We start from the raw sequence: 23,842 nt of genomic DNA on the forward strand, positions 1-23,842 counted from the left end.
AGTTCTGTCTACCCTTTTTAATGTGGTGACAATCTTTGCATATCACTGTTTGATATTCAGTGTGCAGTATGAGCTTACAGACTGACTAGTAGAACGAGTCTCGTAGGACAAAAGTGCCAGGCTTCAGCAGAAGACACAAAGTTGTCACGTTACATCTGCAGTAGTTTCACACTACTGTCCATACCTGACTACACGTCTGCAGAGCCATTGGGTTTCAAGAGACGACCCCTTCTATAGTCCCTTGAGTACAGGACGCAGATATGCAGCAAACATGTCAAACATCATGTAGACTGACGGCCATTGTTTCTTTAAACACTTCTTTTTTATATATATATATATTATATAAGCATATGACAATAAACCTGAACCCTGAACCTTAATTAAGTTGTAAATGTTGCACGTAATGAAGCTCAAATGGAGACGTCCCATTCATTCATTCCTTCCCCCACCACCCCCTCTCCACACACACACACACACACACACACACACACACACACACACACACACACACACACACACACACACAAACACACCTCTGACGTTGAAAGTGACCAGACCATTTGCCTGAAGAAGAAGGTGTAACAATGATATTCAGATGCTGCTGCTGGCACGTGTCATAACAGTCCTGTGGATTCATACTCTTAAAGAGAGGGAAACTAACCTCCCATGGCTGCCCTGCTCATTGGCCAGCCATCGGTGATAACAACTACAGCTAGGTGAATTTGAACTAGAAAGCCAGCTACCTCATTGTAAATGGGAGCAGCTTTGCCGTGAGACTGCAAGCTGTTGTGCCACAGGAGATCAGCAGGTACTAAAAGCTTTTCACGTTTAAATTAGGCTTTTTAGAAACTGCCCGACGTAACACTCGGGGTCATCCTCATCAGCCATTTTAAATCTGCATTTTCGGCTCCCTGCTGTCGGGGGTGGGGGGGCTAATGTGTGTGTGGGGGGGAGGGGGTGTCTTCCTGACCAATCCCAGGTCTAGGTGTAAATCAGTGTGTGTTGTCTCTGTGTGTCTCACAGCAGGGGCCTACTACCCGGCCCAGCCCCAGTTCCCCCAGCCGGTGCAGGCAGCGCCTGTTATCATGAACCCGGCGCCCCAGCAGCAGCAGCAACAGCAGCAACAGCAGCAGCAGCCACCGCCTCAGCCTCCACAGCACATCCACACCAAGCGGGAACGCAAACCGGTACGTGCTTTATCACCTTTCTATATGGGGATCTGCGTGGCATTGCTGGGACGCTCCACCCCCATTGTTAAGAAGCGTTGTCGGATTTTGTGGATCCTACAAATCTTAGGATTCATTTTGGTCCGGTCTGAAAGGGACTTGCGCCGGTGTTTTTGTGTTATTGGAAGTAGAAAGTGAGTTTTCTATAATGGAACAGCAATATATGTAGAAGAGGGATGTCATGAACATGGTGAGAGGGTCGGAGTAGGATTACCTCGCTGAGACGGTTACGTCTACCGTTGGCATCAGACAATGTTTCAGGGACCCGGTTTCTATACTCTATACTTAATTTAGGTTATCTCATACTTAGGAAGTGTTGATCAATTTTGTTTTCTTGGAACGTTCAAAATCTCCTTCCCAAAATTACGTGGGGTACGTTTGAGCAGCTTAGTTGTGCGTCTGTGGTTCTTGTCGGCCCAAATTTCCCCTAGTCCCTCTCCTTTTCTGTATAAATATAAAATATGTACCACAATATTGATTCTCCATTGACTGTACTACTTATGTGTTTTTTCACTGTAACAGGACAACCCTCTGACGCTAAATAAAATGTACAAAACGTTTTTCGATATTTAGACTTTTGAAGGAGATCCACTTCCTGAATTGTTGAAAGTCAATTGAAACCATGCCTAGTTGGGGCCATTTGCATGAAGATGGACTGAGACTTCAGACTTAAGTCCACCCAGTGTTTCCCACACGATTTTGTGAGACTGGTGGGTGAACCTCGGATTCCTCTAGGGCATGCTCCCCGTGAAATATTAGTTTGGTACATTTTAAAGTTAAATGCATCAATCTGGTGCACTTTGAGAGCAAAATAAAGAGGCTAGATCTCTGTAAGACTAAACTCTCCATAAATGACTCCTTATTTCTTTTTCTTTTTTAACATGGAGGATAAGACTGAAGAATAATAAACAGAGGGGATTTTGCGTGCACTACTTTGTATGTTTGTAGTGAGTTTTAAATGTGAACTATCTGAGGAATTCTAATGGGTTTACCCCCAGACAGAAGCTTCTATGTTCCAAAGAAAAGTCTTTTGCTTCTATATTTGAAATGGGACAAAATGCGGCCCTTCTGTGATCCCTTCAAGAAAGCAGAACCCACCATTGTAAGCTTTTGATGGGTTAAGAAGGGTTGTGTATATTAAAGGGTAGAATGAAGAAAAACATATTTTATTTAGATGCTACGTTTAAAACACTCTGATACATTTGTTTTTAGAATGAATTTAACCCTACATGACAACTCTGAACAAAGCATTGTTCTAGATTTTGTTTTCTCAACGGGGGTGGTACCACCACCTAGGGGGCATTCAGAGAGTGTTGGGGGGCCCTGGGTACAGAATTGTTGAAAGGGGGGAGTTGAGATGCTCAAAGGGGCCGCTAGTTTATTTTATTTATTTATCATTGTTTTAATACCGGGACAACAACTTGACTGGAACCAGAGAGTAGCCTACATGCAGTGAGCCAAAATCTTCAGAAAGGGCGGAAGTGTCACTTTTTAAGCAAAGAAAAGGTTTACTTTTTGTAATTAATTTATACACGTAAAATGAGTAAAAATCTGAATCCAGGAAAAATAATTGTAATAAAATGTATACAAATTAAGAAGCCACACAACACTGGCCAGATAGGGGGCGTTATGGAACATGGACGCCAGATAGGGGGGGGGCACCATTAGTATTAGAGGAAATGGGTAGGGAATTTACCATTGTACCTGTACTCTTGAAAAGTGATCCTGCTGTTCGCCACAGTAGCGACTGCTGTCCCCGTCAGACGTCTGCCAGAGTGTGATAGACCGGCCTAGCTGACAGTCTTGGGATTCAGGAAGACACCGCTCAACTCATGGATGTTAAGTTCCATCTACTGATTTTGAAATGGATAGTGGTGGACTTGACCTTATACTCTTGTGTGTTGGGAAGACCGAGCCGCAGCATGAGCCTACTCTCCCTGGCACCGTGTCTAGTGTTTCCTCCGCTCTCTAAGATGGCCCTCGGCTGGATATGGTATGCGGTTAGAGGCCTGATCTGGGTCATACGGTGGCCGGGCCTCTTTCTCCACCGAACTGATCCTGGGAGGTGTCTCAATTTTAATCAACTGAATCGAATAATTTGATTACAAACTAATTATAGTTTAGTTTTTTGGGGTGAAATTACCGCATCGAAACATTTCATTGGCTGCAGTTAAAATGTTACAATACAAGTGACGAAAAATCTTTTCATTCAGAAGCACTAAGATTGTTCTCTAAACAGACTCTTAAAGGTCCCATGCATTGCTATTCTTTGCACTATTTGGACAACTTTACACAATTCCTGTGAGTCTATGGAACACATCTGTAAAGTTTCTTTCAAAAGAATGCATTGTTTTATATTTTTTATCAAGTACTCAAAAGCATAATTTTTCTACCTCAGGATTTCAGGCTGTTATTGGATGGGCTCCGCTCATAAGCGCTTTGAGTGACAGTCACCCACACAGTGCACTGGCAGATAGAGAGAGATTGATGGGGATAATAATAAATTTCGCCGCGGGGGGGCATAATCCCACGGGACAATGCATTGGTAACTTGTTTCAAATCACAATATATACCCCTGTGATTATTATTGCACAAATCGGAATATGGGCGTGCGCGTGGGAGCATGCGCAAAGAAATTTTTACAGTGATTATGCGAGTGCTCCCGACTGAGAAGAACCACACCAGCCCTGCGCGCACACACATTTTACACACACTCCTGCTTGCGGTCCCTCTCCCTCTCGCTCTCTCCCCTCTCCATCTCTCCCCCCTCTCCATCTCTCCCCTCTCCATCTCTCCCCCTCTCTCTCTCGCTCATTCTCTGGTGTCTGTCGGCTGTTTGAGGAAGTAATTCCACTCGCTCTGTTCCGCTCTGAGCGAATTCCACACGCTCTGAGCGAATTGTTGATTGTGGGCGGTGACTACAACCACAGAGCCAATCGGATAACAATCAGCTTAATCAGCTCTTGCTACGTCGCATTGCGAGTCAAATCAGAATGACCTAATTCGCTGGGGGAGGAGATTGTCTTAGGGGGCTTTCTCACTGCCATTCGGGGTCGGATCAGCTCCGCTCCGTCCTCGTTCCGTCCTTGGGTGCGAACTTCCTCCCTCCCTCTCCCCCCTCTAGTTTGCGTACACACTGCAGTCTTGGTGCGCTCTGGGTTTTGTTTACGGTTTGCGTTTTGAGCGTGTAAGCTGCCGTAGCGATGATGTCACGCTCTAACGTCAACACGGGAAGAGTTTAAAACATACGGTGGTGGAAACTGGATGCTGATATAAAGAAACAAATAACTAATGAATCTGAAGTTATATTTGAACCTCTGTTGTCAAGCCTTGTCAATATAACCCACCCCCCTTTTCTCACGAATGGAACTGGTGTCGTGGAGTCCGCTTTGAGCGTTTTCCAGGGTTAGCGCTAACGCTAGTTATCTTAGCCTACCGTACTTTTCGGACTATAAGCCGCGGCTTTCCCCCCCATTTTTCGACCCTGCGGCTTATATAACGGTGCGGCTTATATGTGACTCGACGTGACCAAACCCGAAAATGTAAAAATAAATATTGCTTTTTTGACTGCATTGAAATGTTATTTATCTGTTCCCTTATTTGCTAAACTTAATACAACTTGTAAATGAGTTAATTCTTGTTATTTGTCCGACAGTATTGTGTCCCAATGCTAATTACATAGGTAATTAAACATTAAAACACCTGCGGATTATAGTCCAGTGCGGCTTATATATGTACACATCGTTCAATTTAGCTGCTGCGGCTTATAGTCAGGTGCGGCTTATAGTGCGAAAAGTACGGTTTATTACTAGTTAGCAGCAATTATATTGAATGTCATTGATCTACCGGTTGATCACGGCCGACTGGTTGGGCACCACTGGTCTAATAGAAATAAATGCATTCGAACAAGAAACCAATGTATAGTAGACATAGCGATGGCAAAAAAATTGCCAGGCCTAATGCGAGCCAGGGAAGTATTGTGCTTGTAACGTGGCTTCATGTTTTCAGCCGTGAGGCTCAACATGCTTGTTTGGTTGAGGTCTGAACTCGCCAAATTGCCATGGGTATTGTCCAGTTGTTGCTGTATGTTATCTGCCCAAAATTCAAGCAAGCATGAAAGCATTACAGTAATGATGTTGTGTGTGCCAGCAAGCCTCTCCCGTATTTTGGTACAAGCTCGCACACCACGCCCCCCGCTCCCACTGGCGCGCACCCGAAACCACCTATTTCAGCGGTCCAGGTTTGGAGCGAATCAGCGTCCCCGGGGACGGGGGGAGTGTTCTCAGTAGGACGGACACACCCTTTTTGGGTGCGATCGGGCTGTGATTCGACCCCGAATGGTTAGTGAGAAAGCCCCTTTAACTGAATTAGAGGAATCCGCCAATATGGTAATTAGAGATACAGATCCATTGATACTAACCCCTATTGCTATAAAACAATGCTAAACACTGGAAAAAGCCATTTATAATGCATGGGACCTTTAAAGCGCATGCTTTAGCTGGATTTAAGTGTGCATTCGTAGTTTTAAAATAAATTAAATGCAATTTGGATGAAAATGTATCATTAGATGAATGCATACAATAATCGTTGGATGAAACGACGTAAATAATTGTTATTAGCCGCTTTAGATTCATCTGCTTTGTTTGATCCACAGATCAAACCTTTGACCTTTACTCGCGATATATATATATTTTTTTCTCCACTTTTTCTATTTTTCTCCCATCCCAATTCCACTGTGCCAATTCTTCCCTCCCCTGTCTTGAATGTTGCTCGCATATGCCCCCCACTGGCCGGTTGTAAGGAGGATAGAAGCCTTGCATCACGTTTCCCCTCCGATACACGAGGAGGCAGCCTGTCACATCTTTTCACCTGCCAGCGCGGACTCTCATTGGCGAGGTGTAACGTGTGGGAGGCTCACACTACCCCTGCCATTTCCTGTCTCTGCTGTGCAGGCGTCCCCAACCGACCTGTAGGCGTCGCTGTACACAACGTCCAGATTACCACCCATCGACTTCCACCCGCTAACTCTGCCAATTGAGTTAGTATGACGGCTGGCCCAAACCGGAGGCATATGCCGACAGCCGGAGTCAAACCCGGTGTCTCTTGCGTTGGTGACGAGCGCAATGTCCGCTGTGCCACCCAGCCACCTACTCGCGATATTTCTAAATGTAAATGGTAACAGCTGCCATTAATTTAGCTCATGATGGAGCGTTCACTTTCAACAGGTTGGAATAGGACAACCCTCTGATGCTAAAGAAAATGTACAAAACGTTTTTCGATATTTAGACTTTTGAAGGAGATCCACTTCCTGAATTGTTGAAAGTAAATTGAAACCGTGCCTAGTTGGGGCCATTTGCATGACTTCAGACTTAAGTCCACCCAGTGTTTCCCACACGATTTTGTGAGACTGTGGTGGGTGAACCTCGGACCCTCTAGGGGGGTCCGGGGGGTATGCTCCCCCGTGAAATATGTTTGGTACATTTTAAAGTTAAATGCATCAATCTGGTGCACTTTGAGAGCAAAATAAAGAGGCTAGAGATCTATGTTAAACTTTGTGCTCAAAACACAAAATCGACTAGAGCAGTGCTTCCCAATCCTCTCCTCGAAGTACCCCAGCCGTTCCATGTATTTGTTAAATTCCACCACCAGCACCACACTGCCACATCTAGGGGCCTTTCTCACTCAGGTATACGGTTCCATTCCGTTTCGTTCTAGCCCGTTCCGAGATCTGATGCGAACCCCCCCCCTCTCCCCCCTCTAGTTTGCGTACACACTGCAGTCTTGTTTCGTTCCGGGTTCTGTTTATGGTTTGCCCTTTGAGCGTTTACGCTTGCCGTAGGCGATGATGTCACGTTCGAAAATGTAAACACAGGAAGTGTTAACATGGCGCTGGAGACTAGATGCTGATATAAAATGAACAATAAGCAATAAATATGAAGTTATATTTGAACCTCTGTTGTCAAGCCTTGTCAATATAACCCACCCCATTTTATCACGAATGGATGGTGTTGTAGAGTTCGCTTTTGAGCGTTTCCCAGGGCTAACGCTAAGCTAACCGCTAACGCTAGTTAGCTTAGCCTAGTCTAGCCTGTAGCACTTTCTTTTCAGCAAAGAACGTGCAATAAACAAAACGGATACATTCACTGTGTGTTCTGCCTCTTTTCTCACGAATGGAACTCTGTTGTAGAGTCCGCTTTTGAGCGTTTTGCAGGGTTAACGTTAACGCTAAGCTAACGCTAGTTATCTTAGCCCTTTACTAGTAACATTGCTGCATCGATTATATTGAATGTCATTGATCTACTGGTCGACCACGGCCGACTGGTTGGGCACCACTGGTCTAATAGAAATAAATGCATTCGAACAAGAAAGTATAGTATACAGCAATGGCTAACGGCTAACGCTAGTTAGCTTAGCCTGTCCAGCAGCTAACATTATCCCATCGCTCGTGGCAATTATATTACATGTCACGGTGGTGTAGTGGTTAACACTGTCGCCTCACAGCAAGAAGGTCCAGGGTTCGATTCCCGCTTGGGGACCAGGTTTCCATGATGCCAGGTACCCAGGTGGGGTATCTCCCAGGCCTTTCTGTGTGGAGTTTGCATGTTCTCCCCGTGCTCGCAAGGGTTTCCCCCCCAAATAAGATAAACCCAATGGAAAAACATGCACAACAACAGATCGCTAACGCTGTGGCGTCCTTGACGAAGACGGACAGGAGCACTTGGATTGGTCCCCTGGCGCGGCTCACGTTGACGCCTGTCTGCTCCCGGCTGCCCATGGGGGGGGAAGGACGACGGGATGGGTTAATCGCAGAGACAAATCGCATCGGCGATCCTAAAAAAGACAATGCATGCGTGTGTGTTCCGGTGTGTGTGCTAAACTAACCGCTGTGTGTACCACTAAAAACATTGAGTGTCGTTGCATGCCGAATAAAGACCTCTGCAACAGGTCCTGCATTATTATTATTGATCTACTGGTCGACCACGGCAGACTGGTTGGGCACCACTGGTCTAATAGAAATAAATGCATTCAAACAAGAAACTAATGTATAGAAAATAGCATGGCAAACAAAAATTGCCAGGCCTAATGCGAGCCAGGGAAGTGCTGTGCGTTTGTAATGTGGCTTCATGTTTTGGTTGAGGTCTGAACTCTCAAATTGCCCATAAATATAGTTTTTGTGGGTATTCTCCAGTTGTTGCTGTGTGGTGTTATCTGCCCAAAATTCAAGCAAGCATGACAGTAACGACGTTGTGTGTCACGCCCCCCGCTCCCACGGCGCGATTCTGAGACCACCTAATCCAACTGGCCCCGTTCAGCGGGGGGTAAAACGAATCAGCGCCGTTTCGCATCCCAAAAGGGGTGAGTGAGAACACCCCCCCCCCCCCCCCCCCCCCCCCGTTCCCGGGAGCAGTGATTCGATCCCAAAACGTGAGTGAGAAAGGGCCCTTAGGGGGCTTTCACACTCAGCCTTTTGTATCGAATCACCGTCCCGGAGCACGGGGGGCAGTGTTCTCACTCACCACTTTTGGGGTGCGAGTCGGCGCTGAATCGTTTCACCCCCCGCTGAATGGGACCAGCTGGCAGAGGTGGTCTCGGGGTCGGTCCCGGGAGAACAGGGGGTGTGGCTTTGCGAGCTTGTACCTTTTCACGGGCGTGGCGCCTGGTGCTGACATAACGTCATAAATTTTGTTTGCCATTGCTATGTCTATTGTCTATACATTGTTCGAATGCATTTATTTCTATTAGACCAGCAGTGGTGCCCAACAAGTCGGCCGTGGTCGACCAGTAGATCGCTCAAAACGCTCAAAAGCGGACTCTACAACACCATCCATTCGTGATAAAATATAACTTCATATTTATTGGCAATTTGTTCATTTTATATCAACATCCAGAGTCCGCAGTCGTGTTAAGACATTCCCGTTTACATTTTCGGTCGACCAGTAGATCAATGACATTCAATATAATCCATGCGAGCAATGTTACTAGTATGTTGCATGTGTAGTAACGTTAGCGTTAGCCGTTAGCTTAGCGTTATTGGTAACCCTGCAAAACGATCAAAAAGCGGACTCTACAACAGAGTTCCATTCGTGAGAAAAGGGGGGTGGGTTATATTGACGAGGCTTGACAACAGAGGTTCAAATATAACTTCATATTTATTAGTTATTTGTTTCTTTATATCAACAACCATTCTCCAGTCTCCGTGTTAAGACTTCCTGTGTTTACATTTTCGAGCGTGACATCATCGACTACGGCAAGCTTACAAGCTCAAAACGCAAACCGTAAACAAAACCCAGAGCGCACCCAGACTGAAGTGTGTACACAAACTAGAGGGGGGAGAGGGGGGGGGGGGAGTTCGAATCAGATCTCGGTACGGGCAGAACCGAACGAAATAGAAACGAATAAGGTGAGTGAGAAAAGGCCCTTAGTCACACTTGCTATAGACATGTAAATCTACCTGCATAAAAATTACTTGCTAACTAGACTGACTTAGATTGTCAGATATGCTCTGAATGTGGGTAAATTATAACACTTGAAAGGGAAAAAACATGGCTGCTTCTAGTGTTAGCATTTAGCAAGAATTAACAAATACAATACATTAAGTACTATCAATATAAAGCAATGGTTACTCTTGAATATAGCACTGAGGTGAAACATAGATGAAAATAGCCGGCGAATTGTAGCTAGCTAGATGTATCGGTGGCTGTTTAGCTTGCTGAGAAGGTCCGCTAGCTCCTTCTAAAACGATAACAAAACATTGTGAATATATATTTACTCATTCCCCGCCAACGACGAGTATACTCGTTATTGGCCGCCAATCGTTGGACGCCAACAATGAGTATAATCGTTATTTGATCGTTATTTCTTTTATTCGCTATTTCCATTCATAAATCATCCAGGAAGGCTGTTACCATAGGGAATGAGTCTGAGATCGCAAATGTCCAATACCGCCGCCTGGTGGTATGCGGCCAATGTTGCACTCCCTTTGAGACTCTGTGTATGTGGCTGTGTGTTGATGAAATTCATCCAGGTGGAGTTTTCTAGTAGCCTGACTTTACCTGATCGCATTGAATAGTTTTCGGACCCCTGATTCATTATGCTGTGGTGGGTTATGTCGTGGCCCAAATGGACATACGATCTAGCAGATGGCAATCAAATAATTGGAATTCTTTTTGGAATCTCACCGGCCACAGGTAAGAGGAATCTAACGTCAATTTCAGCTTGATTGTGCTTTGTTTTCATAGCCATCGCCCTGATCAGCATATGCTGTTGTACTAACGAATGCCATTATTGACAATCAATTAATCAGAATTATGATGGAACATAATATACCGATCATATGCATTTGAATTTTTTTTTTGTATTGTGTATAGGGACAAAATGCCAATGGATTAAGTATAATATGCGTCGCGGCCTATTACTAGCCTCCCAGGAATTACCCTAAACCACTCTACAACCATACTTATATTCACCACGGTATAAAACGGGAATGTATGGATGGAAAAAAGATTCCTTTTTCACATCTTGAACGATAGATACTCTATGTCAAATGGGCCATAGTATTGCATCCATAGCTATAATATATATATATAGTTATAGTCCTGCAAACAAGGTGAGCGACTCCCATCGTTTACAGCGGTGGCAGTAGCTACTACAGGATAAGGGCCCGCGTCCATTTACCACATATTTATGGGCGCAAGTGTCTTTTTTCAATTGTTCCCAATGAGGAGGGAGCGTATGCGGCCGCATGCTGCCGCCTATAGGAAATGCGCCGCAGTCGGCTTATTTTTTCAGCGCCTTTCAGTTTTTTTGTGCGGCCGCGCCCAGCGTTTAAAGTTGAAAACTTCTGAACTTTTCAGAGTGATGAGCTGAGCGCCTTTTCAGACAACCAATCGCAGCCAATCATATTTACTGTGGTGCTCGTGACACATTGTAACCTGACACCGGAGTTGCCTGCCTGCCTACCCACAAGAGACGGGCCAGGAGAAGTATGAGGGCAAGCGTCTGCTGGTTGGTGGTCATTGCGATTCGCGACAAAGCACAAATACACTAATAACTACACGAATACACTAATAAAAAGCGAATGAAAAGCAAAGTGCAAACTGTGGTGTCAGGCAATAACTATATATATAATTAATATACAATAAAGTGTATTAAAATATGCTATACAACCGCGGCAGTAAAATACGATAAAAAGTGTTTAACAGTGATACAAGATGGCTGTCGCTAGATTTCTTTCTCTCTGTCATCAGGTAGGTTGGTGAGTGACAGCTCGTTGCCATAGCTACAAAAGGCACGCGCTGCGTTATCTTTTTCTCGCCGCAAGCGCTTCATCCCAGCACTACGCCTGCCTTTTTCAGCTGGAAATGTGCTGTAGGTGGACGCATGCCCTAAGGCTAATAGCTGGCAGTCAATGAGTTAAATAAGAAAATAACAATGTTTCCCTAAATGTTGTTGTTGCTGACGAAAGAAAAACAGGTTTAAGTAATAGAAACACTTATAGTTTGGCTGCTTAGCTGTTACCACGGCAACATAAGTCTTAATTCACATTTAGCCAAGGGGGAGTGTGCATGTTCTTGGTATCTAGGGACATCTATGGATCTTAGGGAATGTATTCCCAGTGTCAGAAATATTGTGTCTGTTACTAGGTTTGAGTAAATTGTAATGAACCAAAGGAGAATATCAATATCAATTATTTTTATTTTATTTGTCATCTTTGACGGTGAATATCACCATGCTAAAACCAGACGTGAAAAACTGCCACTGAGCTCGTTCAGCACCTTCTTGAGATCATGTGTACAAAAAATCTAAGCAAATTAATAAAGGGAAGATTATTAAACAGAAGGTTTTGTAGATACAGTACTGAATTCTGCCATCCGGACACATGCAATTTGAAATATTATTATAGAATATCAGGCCTATAAATGACATTATAGCTAGTGATGCCCCGATTGATCGGCCAGCGATCGGTATCGGCCGATAATCAGTCTAAATATGAGATTGGGGAATTTCGATAATGCTTCATACTCACCGATTGCGAAAACCGATCGATGACGCGTGTGAAAAACATAACAGAAACACAACTCTCAGCAGAGTTGGAATGAGAGTGGAGAGCGAGTGTGAGAGAGCGCGTGTGTGTGAGCGAGCGTGAGAGTAAGTTACTTACTAAGTGTAATAGACTTGAGACGACGGAGCCCCGCTACACCATAGATATAAACATTATTTTTTTTAACCTTTATTTTACCAGGTAGTCACTTGAGTTGAGATCAATGATCTCTTTTTCGAGCAAGACCTGGCAAGATTATGCGCTACACTGCCCCAGGTGAGTGCAGTGCAGGTCGCTGAGAGACAACCAAGTTTGCCATGAAGACCCGCCCTACTCTGCTTCTGATTCGCAGACTGTGGGTGGGGGAATATCAGACTGTGGGTGGGGGAATGTGATTGGACCAAAGCAGAGTCACACACAGACAGTGGCTCCAGTCGACATGCATTACAGACAGAGACGCTGCTTGCATTAGAGAAAGCGGAGAATTTTGACTCATTGTGTCGCAGATAATACAGATAATGCATATGAAAATGGTTCAAATTCATTGAATTCAGCTCAATTCGATTTCAAATGGCAGTCTTTTTTATGTATAGGTTACTAATAATTATTTAACTCATTCAGCGCCAGGGGGCGCTAGAACGCCATCGCTTTAATCAATGGGGAGACTGAAATTTGCGAGTGCTTAAAATATATCTTATATTATAGCTATGGGTCTAATAACAGCGTCGATTGTCAGTGAGTTGCTTCTGGTCAACATGCAAAAAACGGATCGTTTTTCATCCGTACATTTCCGTTTTATACCGTTTTGAATATTAGTATAGTTTTGGTGATTCTTAGTAACAGGAAAACAGGATTCTTAGTCCAGGAAAACACGCGATAATAAGGTTTTAGTGGAATGCACTTATCATGTTGTCATTTTTCGCCTGATTATCGAATCTTCCTGAAATCAACGCTAGATTATCGTTATTATCCTTCCTCATGCAAGAATGAAACGGGGCTTGTAGCGGGGCGCTCGCTATGTAGATTCCTCCGCCATTTCTCATCAGATTGCAACAGTGTTTTTTGCTAGACGTTCACAGAAAGGTAGAGAAACGTACTGCGTTCTAATTTATGCCTAACGTTCAGGTTTGTGGAAGTTAATCCCGAAAAATAAGAAATTAAAGTTTATCCACCTATCATTTGATTGACGGGAGGTGGCTTGAGCTGGGTAGTGTTGTTTTTCGAAATTCCAACGCCATTTGAAAGCCCTGGGTCTCCTTTCCTCATATGACTACAAACAAAATGGCGGCGCGCATTTCCTTCCGTCGATATTCGTTTTTGAATACATTTTCAAAACTCATATTTCACTAACACTTTAACCCATTGGTAAACAAACGTATTGCTGAAAATATACACTATGACTGCTGTTTTCACAGGGTTAGGGTCTTTACTCTTGGCTACATTTGAAAAGAAATATCAACATTAATTCATACATTCTGCACAGATGGATTTATGGTGCAATGTCATTTTGGGTCCGGTACCGGACCCGTCAGGCTTAACACTTTCAGGGCCAACCACGTATATGTTATTGGGTGCCAATGGTTAACACATTAATTGCCAATAACGAGTATACTCGTTATTGGCCGCCATGCGTTGAGTGCCAACAACGAGTAAACTCGTTTTTATGATCATTTCTTTTATTAGCTATTGGCATTCATAATTCATCCAGGAAGCCTCCGGGAGCCAGCTGGACCTTGTCTGATATTGCAACGCCTCAATACCGCCGCCTGGTGGATTTCGGGCGAGTTACACTCGACTCTAAACCGGAAGTGGCGCTCGGTGCATCGGGGAAAAAGCTCCGCCAGAGATATCTTGTAACGTGGATCAATATACACATCTCGAGTGCATTGGATCTCTTTCGAGACGCAAGAAGCAATATGCTTTCGGCGTTTATTACGTCATACAAACGGAAAATGGATCTAGCAGATCGACGTCAAATAATTGGATTTTTTTTTCTCCAGGCGCATCGGCCAGAGGTAAGAGGAATCTAACGTTATTTCCAGCTTGATTGTCCATTTATTTCATTGCAATCTGTCCGATCAACGTATGGCGTCTTACTAAAGAAAGCCGTTAGTGACAATCAAGGAATCATAAACGACCCCCCCCCCCCCCTTTCCTTCACGCATGATGGAGCATAATGTATAGCGATCATATGCATTTGAAATTTTTAATATAGCGTGTATAGCAGGGGTGCCCAACCTTTTTTGAACCAAGATCTACTTTTTAATTTACCACCTAGCCGAGAGCTACCAGCCAAAATGTTACTTACTCTCATCTCGGCTAGTAGTCAAGTCAAGTCAAGAGTTTTATTTGTCACGGCATACAAGTATACAATGAAATGCGGGTGGTCTTGCCCGCAACGATGTGCAATACAGTAGTAACAACATATAATAGAATCCAATAAAACAACATTGTGCAATAAACAAGTAACATAGTAGGGCATATCGGTATTTGTACATAAGTTATTTACAGAGCATGGAGGACATGCTAGGTCATTTGGTAGTGCAATACACTGTTACTGTTACTATACTCTTTTTAAAGTGTCCTTTCCTTAATGGCCATAAGTGTGGGCGTGTGCCAAGAGTGTGTGCTTGCTCATGTTAAAGTGGCTGCTAGTGTGTGAGCGTGTACAGTGTGTGTGTCGTATGTGTGCTTGTGTGTGGAGAGTTCAGTGTTCAAGGCTCTGACGGCCTGGGGGAAGAAGCTGAGCCGAAGTCTCTCTGTCCTAGTAGCTGGGGTTCGCAGGCGTCTGCCTGACTTCAGCAGCTGGAACAGGCTGTTGTTGGGGTGGTGTGGGTCTTTCATTATTCTGCAGGCTCTGGATTTGCACCTCTTGTTGTATAGAACCTGCAGGGGTGGTAGTGCAATACCCGTGGTACGCTCGGCTGAGCGCACCACTCTCTGTAGGGCCTTCTTGTCCTGTGCCGTGCTGTTTCCATACCAGGCAGTGATGTTTCCAGTCAAGATGCTCTCTACAGCTCCGGAGTAGAAGGACTGGAGTATCTTCCCAGATACTCTGAACTTCCTTAACTGTCTCAGGTGGTAGAGGCGCTGCTTCGCCTTTTTTACGACTGAGTCTATGTGTGTTGTCTATGTCAGATCCTCTGAGATGTGGACCCCCAGGTACTTAAAGCTGCTCACCCTGTCCACGGTAGCCCCGTTTATCCTCAGTGGTGTGTGTGTCTCCTGCTGTCCTCTCCTATAATCCACGATCAGCTCCTTGGTTTTACCAATGTTCAGGAGCAGGCTGTTGTCCTGGCACCAGCGTTCCAGTACCTCAACCTCCTCCCGGTAGGCCTTCTCGTCGTTGTCCGAGATCAGCCCCACCACCACCGTGTCATCCGCAAACTTCACTATGGAGTTGGAGCTGAACTTGGCCACACAATCGTGTGTGTAAAGTGAGTACAGCAGGGGGCTCAGAACACAGCCCTGGGGGGACCCGATGCTCAGGGTGATGGTGTTGGAGGTCAAGTTGAGAGAGGGTGCTGTGCAGTACTTGGGAGACCGCATCGTCAGTGGACCAGTTTGTCCTGTATGCAAATTGCATAGGGTCCATATCACTGGGGAGGGAGGCACAAATGTGATCCTTGACCAGCCTCTCGAAACATTTCATGGCCACAGAGGTGAGTGCCACCGGTCTGTAGTCATTGAGACATGTTGGGGAGGGTTTCTTCGGTACAGGGATGATGGTAGACATCTTGAAGCAGGCAGGGACCACTGACTCCGCCAGGGATTGATTAAATATGGCGGTGAACACAGGGGCTAGCTGGTTGGCACAGGACTTAAGTATGCGTCCTGTTATACCACCTGGGCCAGCAGCTTTTCTGGTGTTCATAAATTTATAATAATAGTATTAGTAATACCCATTCAATATGCACATGACAGAACATATTATATGGCATATAATATTTTCTGTCATGTGCATATTGAATGGGTATATAATATGTAAGGGATAATGTATAGCTACAAGGTCATTGTCGCAAAATAATTGACCGACAATGCGTTCTGGAACACCGAGGCGCTGCGCCGAGGTGTTCTAAACGCAGTGAAGGTCAATTATTTTGCGACAATGACCGAGTATAGCTATACATTATCCCGCTTATTACAGGGCTAACGTACTAACAATATATGTAATTCATTTTACACCATTGACGAGACGAGATCAAATGCAGACGCGGTTCTGTTGCTCCTCTGGTGTGTGTGTGTGTGGGCTTTATTGCACCTGATGCAGTGCAGCTGTGCATGGTATAACGCTGCGAGAGTCCGGCTGCGAGGCTATCTTTCCCCTGTTGCCCCTAACAGCGGTCATTATTGCGCGTTGCCCCTAGCAGCGGTGAATTATCGAGAAATAATTGACCGCTGCTAGGGGCAACAGAGCGCTATTGACCAATCACAATCAAGCATTTTGGCGAATTTTAAAACGCCATGTAATAAAATATGATATTTTATATATCATTGTAACGGTGTAGTCAAGTGTAGGAATTACAAGAATGACGAGACTGTAACTTCTCACGTTGGGCATGCAGGCAGCATGACTAATTTATTTCACACTCTGCATACACTGCACAGTATTTGCGTTTTGGTGGACTTGGCCAGTATATGGCTCTGGCCTCATTATTATGGCCAAGGTTGGATTAAGCTGCTCGAGTCTTCGATTTCTGTGGTGATGCTTTTTTAGCCCCTAACTGAGCCAAGCTTCCTCCTAAAATACGAGTGGGGAAAACCAACCTTTTGTATGTCCATGGTCTTTTGTTGGGCTAACTCACCCTAGTCCCTTGTATGCTTGTTCTGGAAACTATGCCATCTGATCTAGTGTCTTGTTACTATAGGACTCTCCCTGCAGTCTTCCTCCATTATTCACCTAGTTCCTTATCTGCACTGTTAGTGTTGTGTAAAGTTGTCTGTAGTTTTCCAGTCTCTGTTGAGTTGAAAATCTCCAGCTGTGACATGTAACAGTTTTTTTTGGACCTACAAGACTTGTTTTATTCAATCTGTGTTTTGGGGGTGTTGCAAGTAAACTATAAAATACAGCACTGTTTGCAGTCAAGGATGGTGGCTAGGGCATATTGATAAATCATATATATATTCTAAGCCTCTTAAAATGCATACTAGTATGGAGTATGAGCCTTCATACGCACCCGTTGGTCTCGTCTCTCTCTCTCTCTCTCCGAGGGGAACTTGGCTGTTTTTATCAGTGAGTTGTGGGAGCATGCAGCTGGCCTGTGGTTGCCTGCGGAGGACTTTGGACCGTCCCCAATGGCCCCTGCCCACGCTGCAATGCTGGCTTCAAGGTTCCACACACCAAGACTCACCCGTTCTCTGTCACATACATATACATACTGTGACAAGCCTGGTGGTGTTCAGACTCTGCACGGTTCAAAAACAAACAAATTCAACTGTCCACACAAGCACAATTTCAATAAATAAAATATATTTATTGAATAACAGCAAAAATAGTCCGATGGGCAATTAGAGTAGTCGGATAACAGTCCAAGGTCAAACACACGTATCAGGCTCTCGTACAAAAAAGGGATTGTTCAATACTCGGGGTTTGTCTTCCGGTCCAGGGTCAGTTTCACAACGGGGTTTCTCAGCCAGTCTAGGGTCCAGTACCAACGAACACCTTTTGCTTTCTCCTCTCCTTTAACTACCTCGCACCTCACAAACTCTGTATCTCTCTCTCTCTGTACTCCGCTCCTTCCTCACCTCCACTCAACAATACTCTGTCTGTCCTAGTGTTTTATGTTATGTGTGTCTGGTGTGTGGGTGATCACGTGGTGCACAGGTGTGTTCTATCAGTCCTAATCAACTGCCCAATTGATTCTCCTCTGCCTGTGGCAGTAGTATTTCTTTCCTCCACGTAGCCATGGAACGGGGATGATATCTGCCACAATACATACATACATACATACATACATACATACATACATACATACATACATACATTAGAGCTGCCGCGGTATTGATATTTTCCTTACCGCACAAATTTGCGAAATATTTCATACCGCCGCGGTTATTACCGCACAGTGCGCACAAAAAAAAAAAAAGTTTGAATGCATTTTTTTTTTCTTTAGTAGTCTACTCTTATAGCCTGCCTCTAGTCTAATGGCGCTTTTCCACTGCATAGTACCTACTCGACTCGACCCGCTTTAGGTACCTGGTACTTCGTTCCTTTTCCACTGCAGCCAGGTACTACTCCGTTTGTCTCCGTGTGGGGATGCAGGCGGGGCCGCTTGTGTACACTGAAAGCTCCGTGGGCATAGCCATGTCCGAGGGCTTGCAGCAAGCCAGAGTTTAACACAGTTTTAATCAATCAATCAATAACAACATTAACCAGACTCTCGTTGTGTCTATTCTGCTAAAGCTAACGTTACCTCTCATTGTGTCTATTCTACCAAGCAACCCGGGTTTAACGTTACCTCTCGTGTATATCTGCTGACGGTAGTATTAGGCTAATAACAACAACCAACTTAACACATCAGCGATCTTGTTGTGACACTAAACTCTCCGCTCGGTGGTAAATTGGGTTGATGTCGGTTTTGTTTCATCAATAAATGAGGCAGAATACACAGTGAATCCATCCTTTTTTATTTATTGCAGTTGGTGCTGTCGCAAACAAATCCTGAATGAAATACATCCTTAGCGAGGCAGTAAAGATGGCGGCTTTCTGTTTTTGTTCAGAGACTCCAACGTGTGACATGTCTCTCTTCTGACCAATCGGTGGTCTGCAATGTTTCACATGACTTTTCTGGTACCACTTCTACCCAATAGGGTCGCTTGGAACCAAGTAGGGTATATCTGCAGAGCCGCAAGCCCAACGTCTGGGCGCTACTTTATTATTTTTATAAAAAACAGCGGTGATGCGGTATTCAGCCCAACTCTGCGGTGGGCGTGATGCAACAGCGATACCGCGGTAATGCGGTTATCGCGGCAGCTCTAACATACATACATACATACATACATACATACATACATAGACATGTCTGTACAGTACACAGTGCATACTAACCTACCTTCCACAGAAATCTGAGGATGGTGGAGAGGCACAAGAGAGGAAGAGCAGTACAAGCCAGCATGAGTGAGGCCATGGTTAGACTAGTGTATTCCTGGCGTTTTTTTATACGTTTTTGACGACGTTTCATGTCTAGGGATGGGTACCGAATTCGGTACTTTTGGGGTACCGAACCGAAACACGTCGGTACTACCGAGTATCGAATCAAGTGAGAAACCGAAAAAAAAAGAAAAAGAAAATAAAAAAAATATTTTTTTATTAATTTTTTTTTTAATTTTTTTTTTTTTTTTTACTTTTTTCTTTTCATGTCAACGTTCACACGCACAATATATGCTTACCTAGGATTTGACTTGATTCAACAACAAAGCAGTCGGAGCAATGACAAGCCGAAAACTGTCGAAATTGTAGTTATTTGAAGTTTGGATTTTTTATGAAAGACCTAAACATTAAATTAAATTTCTTGAGACTAAAGTACCGAAAAAAGGTACCGTTGGGTACCGGTATCGATTCACAGGTACCGGTACCGGTATCGGTTCAAATGTGAAAGGTACCCATCCCTATTCATGTCCCTATTACACAGAAATGCGTTTTTTGGCGTTTTTTTGTGGATACGGCTGAAACGCAAAATTGTGTTTGCGTTTGGAGATACGCAAAAAAAACGCATCGACAACAGCGTGTAGTCAGCACGGAGCCGTTGTTGCGAAAACGCCCATGCGCAGTAGATACCATCTGCGTGCCCTTCCGGTGACAACAGTGTGTGTGTGTTTGGGACATAGCTCCGTGTCCCAAATAGCTTCAGCTACCATGTGTTGTCAAGTTATTGTTATAAGGACCCCAGTCCAAGCTACAACAGTCTGCATTCCCTTAACAATTGTTTGTATTGAGCCGTATTGTATTGTACCCATATGCAATATGTTAAATAAAGTTTACATCCATTCATTCTGCTAGCATTACCGATTGCATGAGCAGCTGGCTAACGTGAGCTATCAGGATTCAGACCCTGTTAGCTCAGAGCTCCTCTTTCAACTTAACAAGCATTAAACAAAATGGCCCAGTCATCTATTCACCTTTGTTTAATACACACAGCGTTGTCTCTAATGTTATCTAACTACTGATAGCTTGCGATATCATCAGTTTGGTGCTGGCTAAGTAGCGTGAGCTAACGTTAGCTTCTAGCCACAATGCTATATTGTTATAATGGCATACTCCATTGACGTTAGCATGCAGCTAACAATGCTACCGATCTTTTTTTAGACAAAACTATCCGCTCTTGGTGGTCACTTGTGTTGATGTTAGTTTTGTTTCATCAACAAATGACAGGCAGAACACACAGTGAATGTATCCGTTTTGTTTATTGCATTTTTATTAGGCTTTGCTGAAAAAGAATTGCTGCATTGGGCAAAAGATGGTGGCCGCCTTGTTGACATTTGCTTTGCAGGCACATTCAAGTTCTGATTGGTTGAAATTGCCTTCATGTTTGCCACCTACTGCCACCTACTGCTTTGGCAGTGTACTACATCAGTGTGCTCGGGTGACAAAAACGAAAAAACGAAAGTGTGACTCGAGGCGCACGACGTCGCGGCGAAACGCATATGAAAACAATACGAAGATGATACGAAAGGTGTAACCGCCGCCTGAGAGTGACTGAGGTGTGTGTGTGCGTGCATGCTTATATGTGACGGCGTGTGTTAGAGAGATGCTTACAAGCGTCTCATTTTCATAAGCTCTTGTAACATAATGTCCCCCCATGGTTGATGACATTCAATCCTTCTAACCACCACACAATGCAAAGCGTCTTTAACATTCACTTTCACTGTTGGCTACAGTGAAAGTGAACTACTAAACATTAGAGCTATGTCGCCTTCCAAGTGTTACAGCTAACACTAGCTAATGTTAATCAAAGACGGTCTTTGATTAACAGTAAAGTTGCCCATTGGTATCACTTGCAAGCCAGCTTTAGAGCCTGTTGGTTCAGTAAGGAGTTCTTTAAAAAAAGAATTATCTCTCTTTCTCCGATTTTTCTCTGTTTTTCTCCTCATCCCAATTTAGTCGTTGTGCCAATCCCCCCCCCCCCCCCCCCCCCTACCTGGTTGTTGTGCGCATGTTCTCCTACTGGTCGGTACAAGGGAACCCTGAAGTATTTGCACGCTTCCTCCGACACGTGCGGCGACAGCCAGTGGCTCACTTCTCACCTGGCAGCGAGGGCTCTCATTGGTGAAGTGTAACGCGTGGGAGGTCACGCTGCCTTCCTCAAGTCCTGCCTCCGCTGAGCAAGCGCCCAGACCTGACCTGTAGGCGTCGCTGTCCACAACGCCAGTTTCCCACCCATGACTTCCCTCCCCCTAACCCAGCCAAACGAGTTAGTATAGCGATCAACCCAAGCCAAGGCAATGCTGACTCCGGGAGTCGAGACCGCAGCCTCTTGCATTGGTGACGAGCGCAATCTCCGCTACGCCACCTGACCGCCCTCTCAGTAAGGAGTTCTAATGCTAACTTAAAAATAAAATTACACCGACTGAACTGTCAATACAGAAACATTCTGCCTGGTTTAAAAAAGAAAGGAAAGAAAAAATCTGCCCAAAATTTTAAATGACAAGGAGTCGCAGTGTGTTTAGACTGGTCATATGTAACAGTTAAAATGCTGGTCTGTGAGCTGACGGATGCTTTGCTTGCAGCTGAAAGAAAATTCCACTCTTAACAATTTCACATTAAAAGTATATTTTGGTACAATACCTAAAACGTGGCTGCTGCATGTTAGCTACAGACGCTAACTAGCCAGGTTGCCTCGTGTCTGCTGCATGTTAGCTACAGAAGCTAACTAGCCAGGTGGCCTCACCTCAGTGGTTGCTGCACATTAGCTACAGAAGCTAATTAGCCAGTTGGCCTCAGTGGCTGCTGCGCATTAGCTGCAGAAGCTAATCAGCCAGGTGGCCTCAGTGGCTGCTACACATTAGCTACAGAGGCTAATTAGCCAGGTGGCCTCAGTGGCTGCTGCGTGTTAGCTACAGATATGAGCCTGTGTTGACATGGCACTCTTAGCACAAAGTCACACAAAAACATTTAAAATCTGATTTGATATATTACAAGACATGACACATACTGGTGCTTTTCAGAACACCTATGACTCATCAGTCAACAGCAATCATTTAAACCGTTTTCAGGAAGTTCCCCCCCCCGTAGTTTATGAAATTGTCTTGTAACTCGTAACTATCACCTCTATTCTATTCTCCTCTGACTGAAAATCAGATGTGTTACAAGTTGAACTCCCCCCCCCTCTTACATCTGTATCTCTCTCTCTCTCTGTGTCAAAGAGGGGAAGAGGGGGGGGGGGGGTAGTGAAGGACATGTCAGCACATAGCTCAGCTCCACGTGGCTACCGGTCTCCTCCTCCTTTTGAGCCGGAAGCACAAAGCCTAACCCTCCCCCCCCTCCCTCCCTGTTTCTCTCCCTCTCTCTCTACTGCTTCTGCTCCTGCTGCTGTGGCATTCCCCATATCCCCCCCTTTCCCTTATCCTCCTCCCCTCTCAGCCTGAAAAGTTTAGGAGCGAGCGAACGAGCACACCAAATGACAGAGCAAGAGAGGGAGAGGGGAGTTTATTTTGCTAACTGGAGCTCATTTGATAAAGTTGGAGCTTTTTTTAGTTTTTTTTGGAACCCCCCTGCCCCCCCCCCTCTCAACTTTCTCTCTCTGTTCTTCCTTCTATCTGTCCTTCTCTCCCTGCTCTGCTCTGCTGTGCTCTGGGCTGTCCCTGTTCTACTGTCTGTTAGCCTCAGTGGGCGGGGGCTCACATTCCTCACCGTAGCTTCACAAGGCCAGTCGCTCAGCCCTGGCTTTTTTCTCTCTCGCTCTCTGTATGCGTATGAGAGAGACGGGTTCACTAGCTGGCTTACTGGGAGCGAGGCCCGGCCCTACCCTGTCCTACTGCGCTAGCTAACACCAGCCCTGGGTGGTGTGTGTGTGCCTTGAGTTTTTAGTCAGGCAGCTTACGTGCTACTTGCAGCACACAGTGAGCATTGCGAAATCGGGTGCCCCCACCCCACCCACCCACTCACCGGGAGAGGCCTTTGGGGCAGGCAGAACAACTTCAGCCCCAGGATGCGAGAGGCCTGCTAGGGTCTCCGGAGCTCAGGGAGAGAGAGGGGGACTGACCGTGCCAGGTAAAGCTCTCTAGCGGAGAGAGGGAACATTCCGGCTCATACCAGTTTGTGACAGCTCTGCTCTCCTACAGTGTGTGTGTGTGTGTGTGAGAGAGGGGCTGTGGTAGAAAACATGTGCTTGTCAAGCGGGGGTGGGGGCACTCCTTGGGAGTGAGTGATCAGCTTTTCCCTGATCCTATTTAACTTGTTTCACTATGTCGATCGGCACAGGAGGGTTAGCCATCCGGGGTAACGACATTTATGCTTTGAGTTAGTGATTAATGCGAGACAGGCATTTTGCTACAGGCCGTGCACTGGAATTTGTTTGGCAACTTGGCTGAAATTCGGATAACTCAGGTCATGCTCGGTCACACAATCTGCCAAGTG

General features: G+C 45.1%; 1 protein-coding gene across 1 annotated transcript in view; it reads left to right on the top strand.

Moving 5' to 3' along the window:
- eif4g1b (eukaryotic translation initiation factor 4 gamma, 1b) overlaps positions 1-23,842 on the top strand; it is a 153,324-nt gene that overhangs the window by 62,661 nt on the left and 66,821 nt on the right. Inside the window, exon 8 of the mRNA XM_084319380.1 lies at positions 1,024-1,187. Coding sequence (XP_084175506.1) covers positions 1,024-1,187 — 164 coding nt within the window. The remainder of the gene's footprint in view (positions 1-1,023; positions 1,188-23,842) is intronic.

This window comes from Notolepis coatsorum (genome assembly GCF_963971535.1).
Source record: "Notolepis coatsorum genome assembly, chromosome: 1".
Classification (NCBI taxonomy): Eukaryota; Metazoa; Chordata; class Actinopteri; order Aulopiformes; family Paralepididae; genus Notolepis; species Notolepis coatsorum.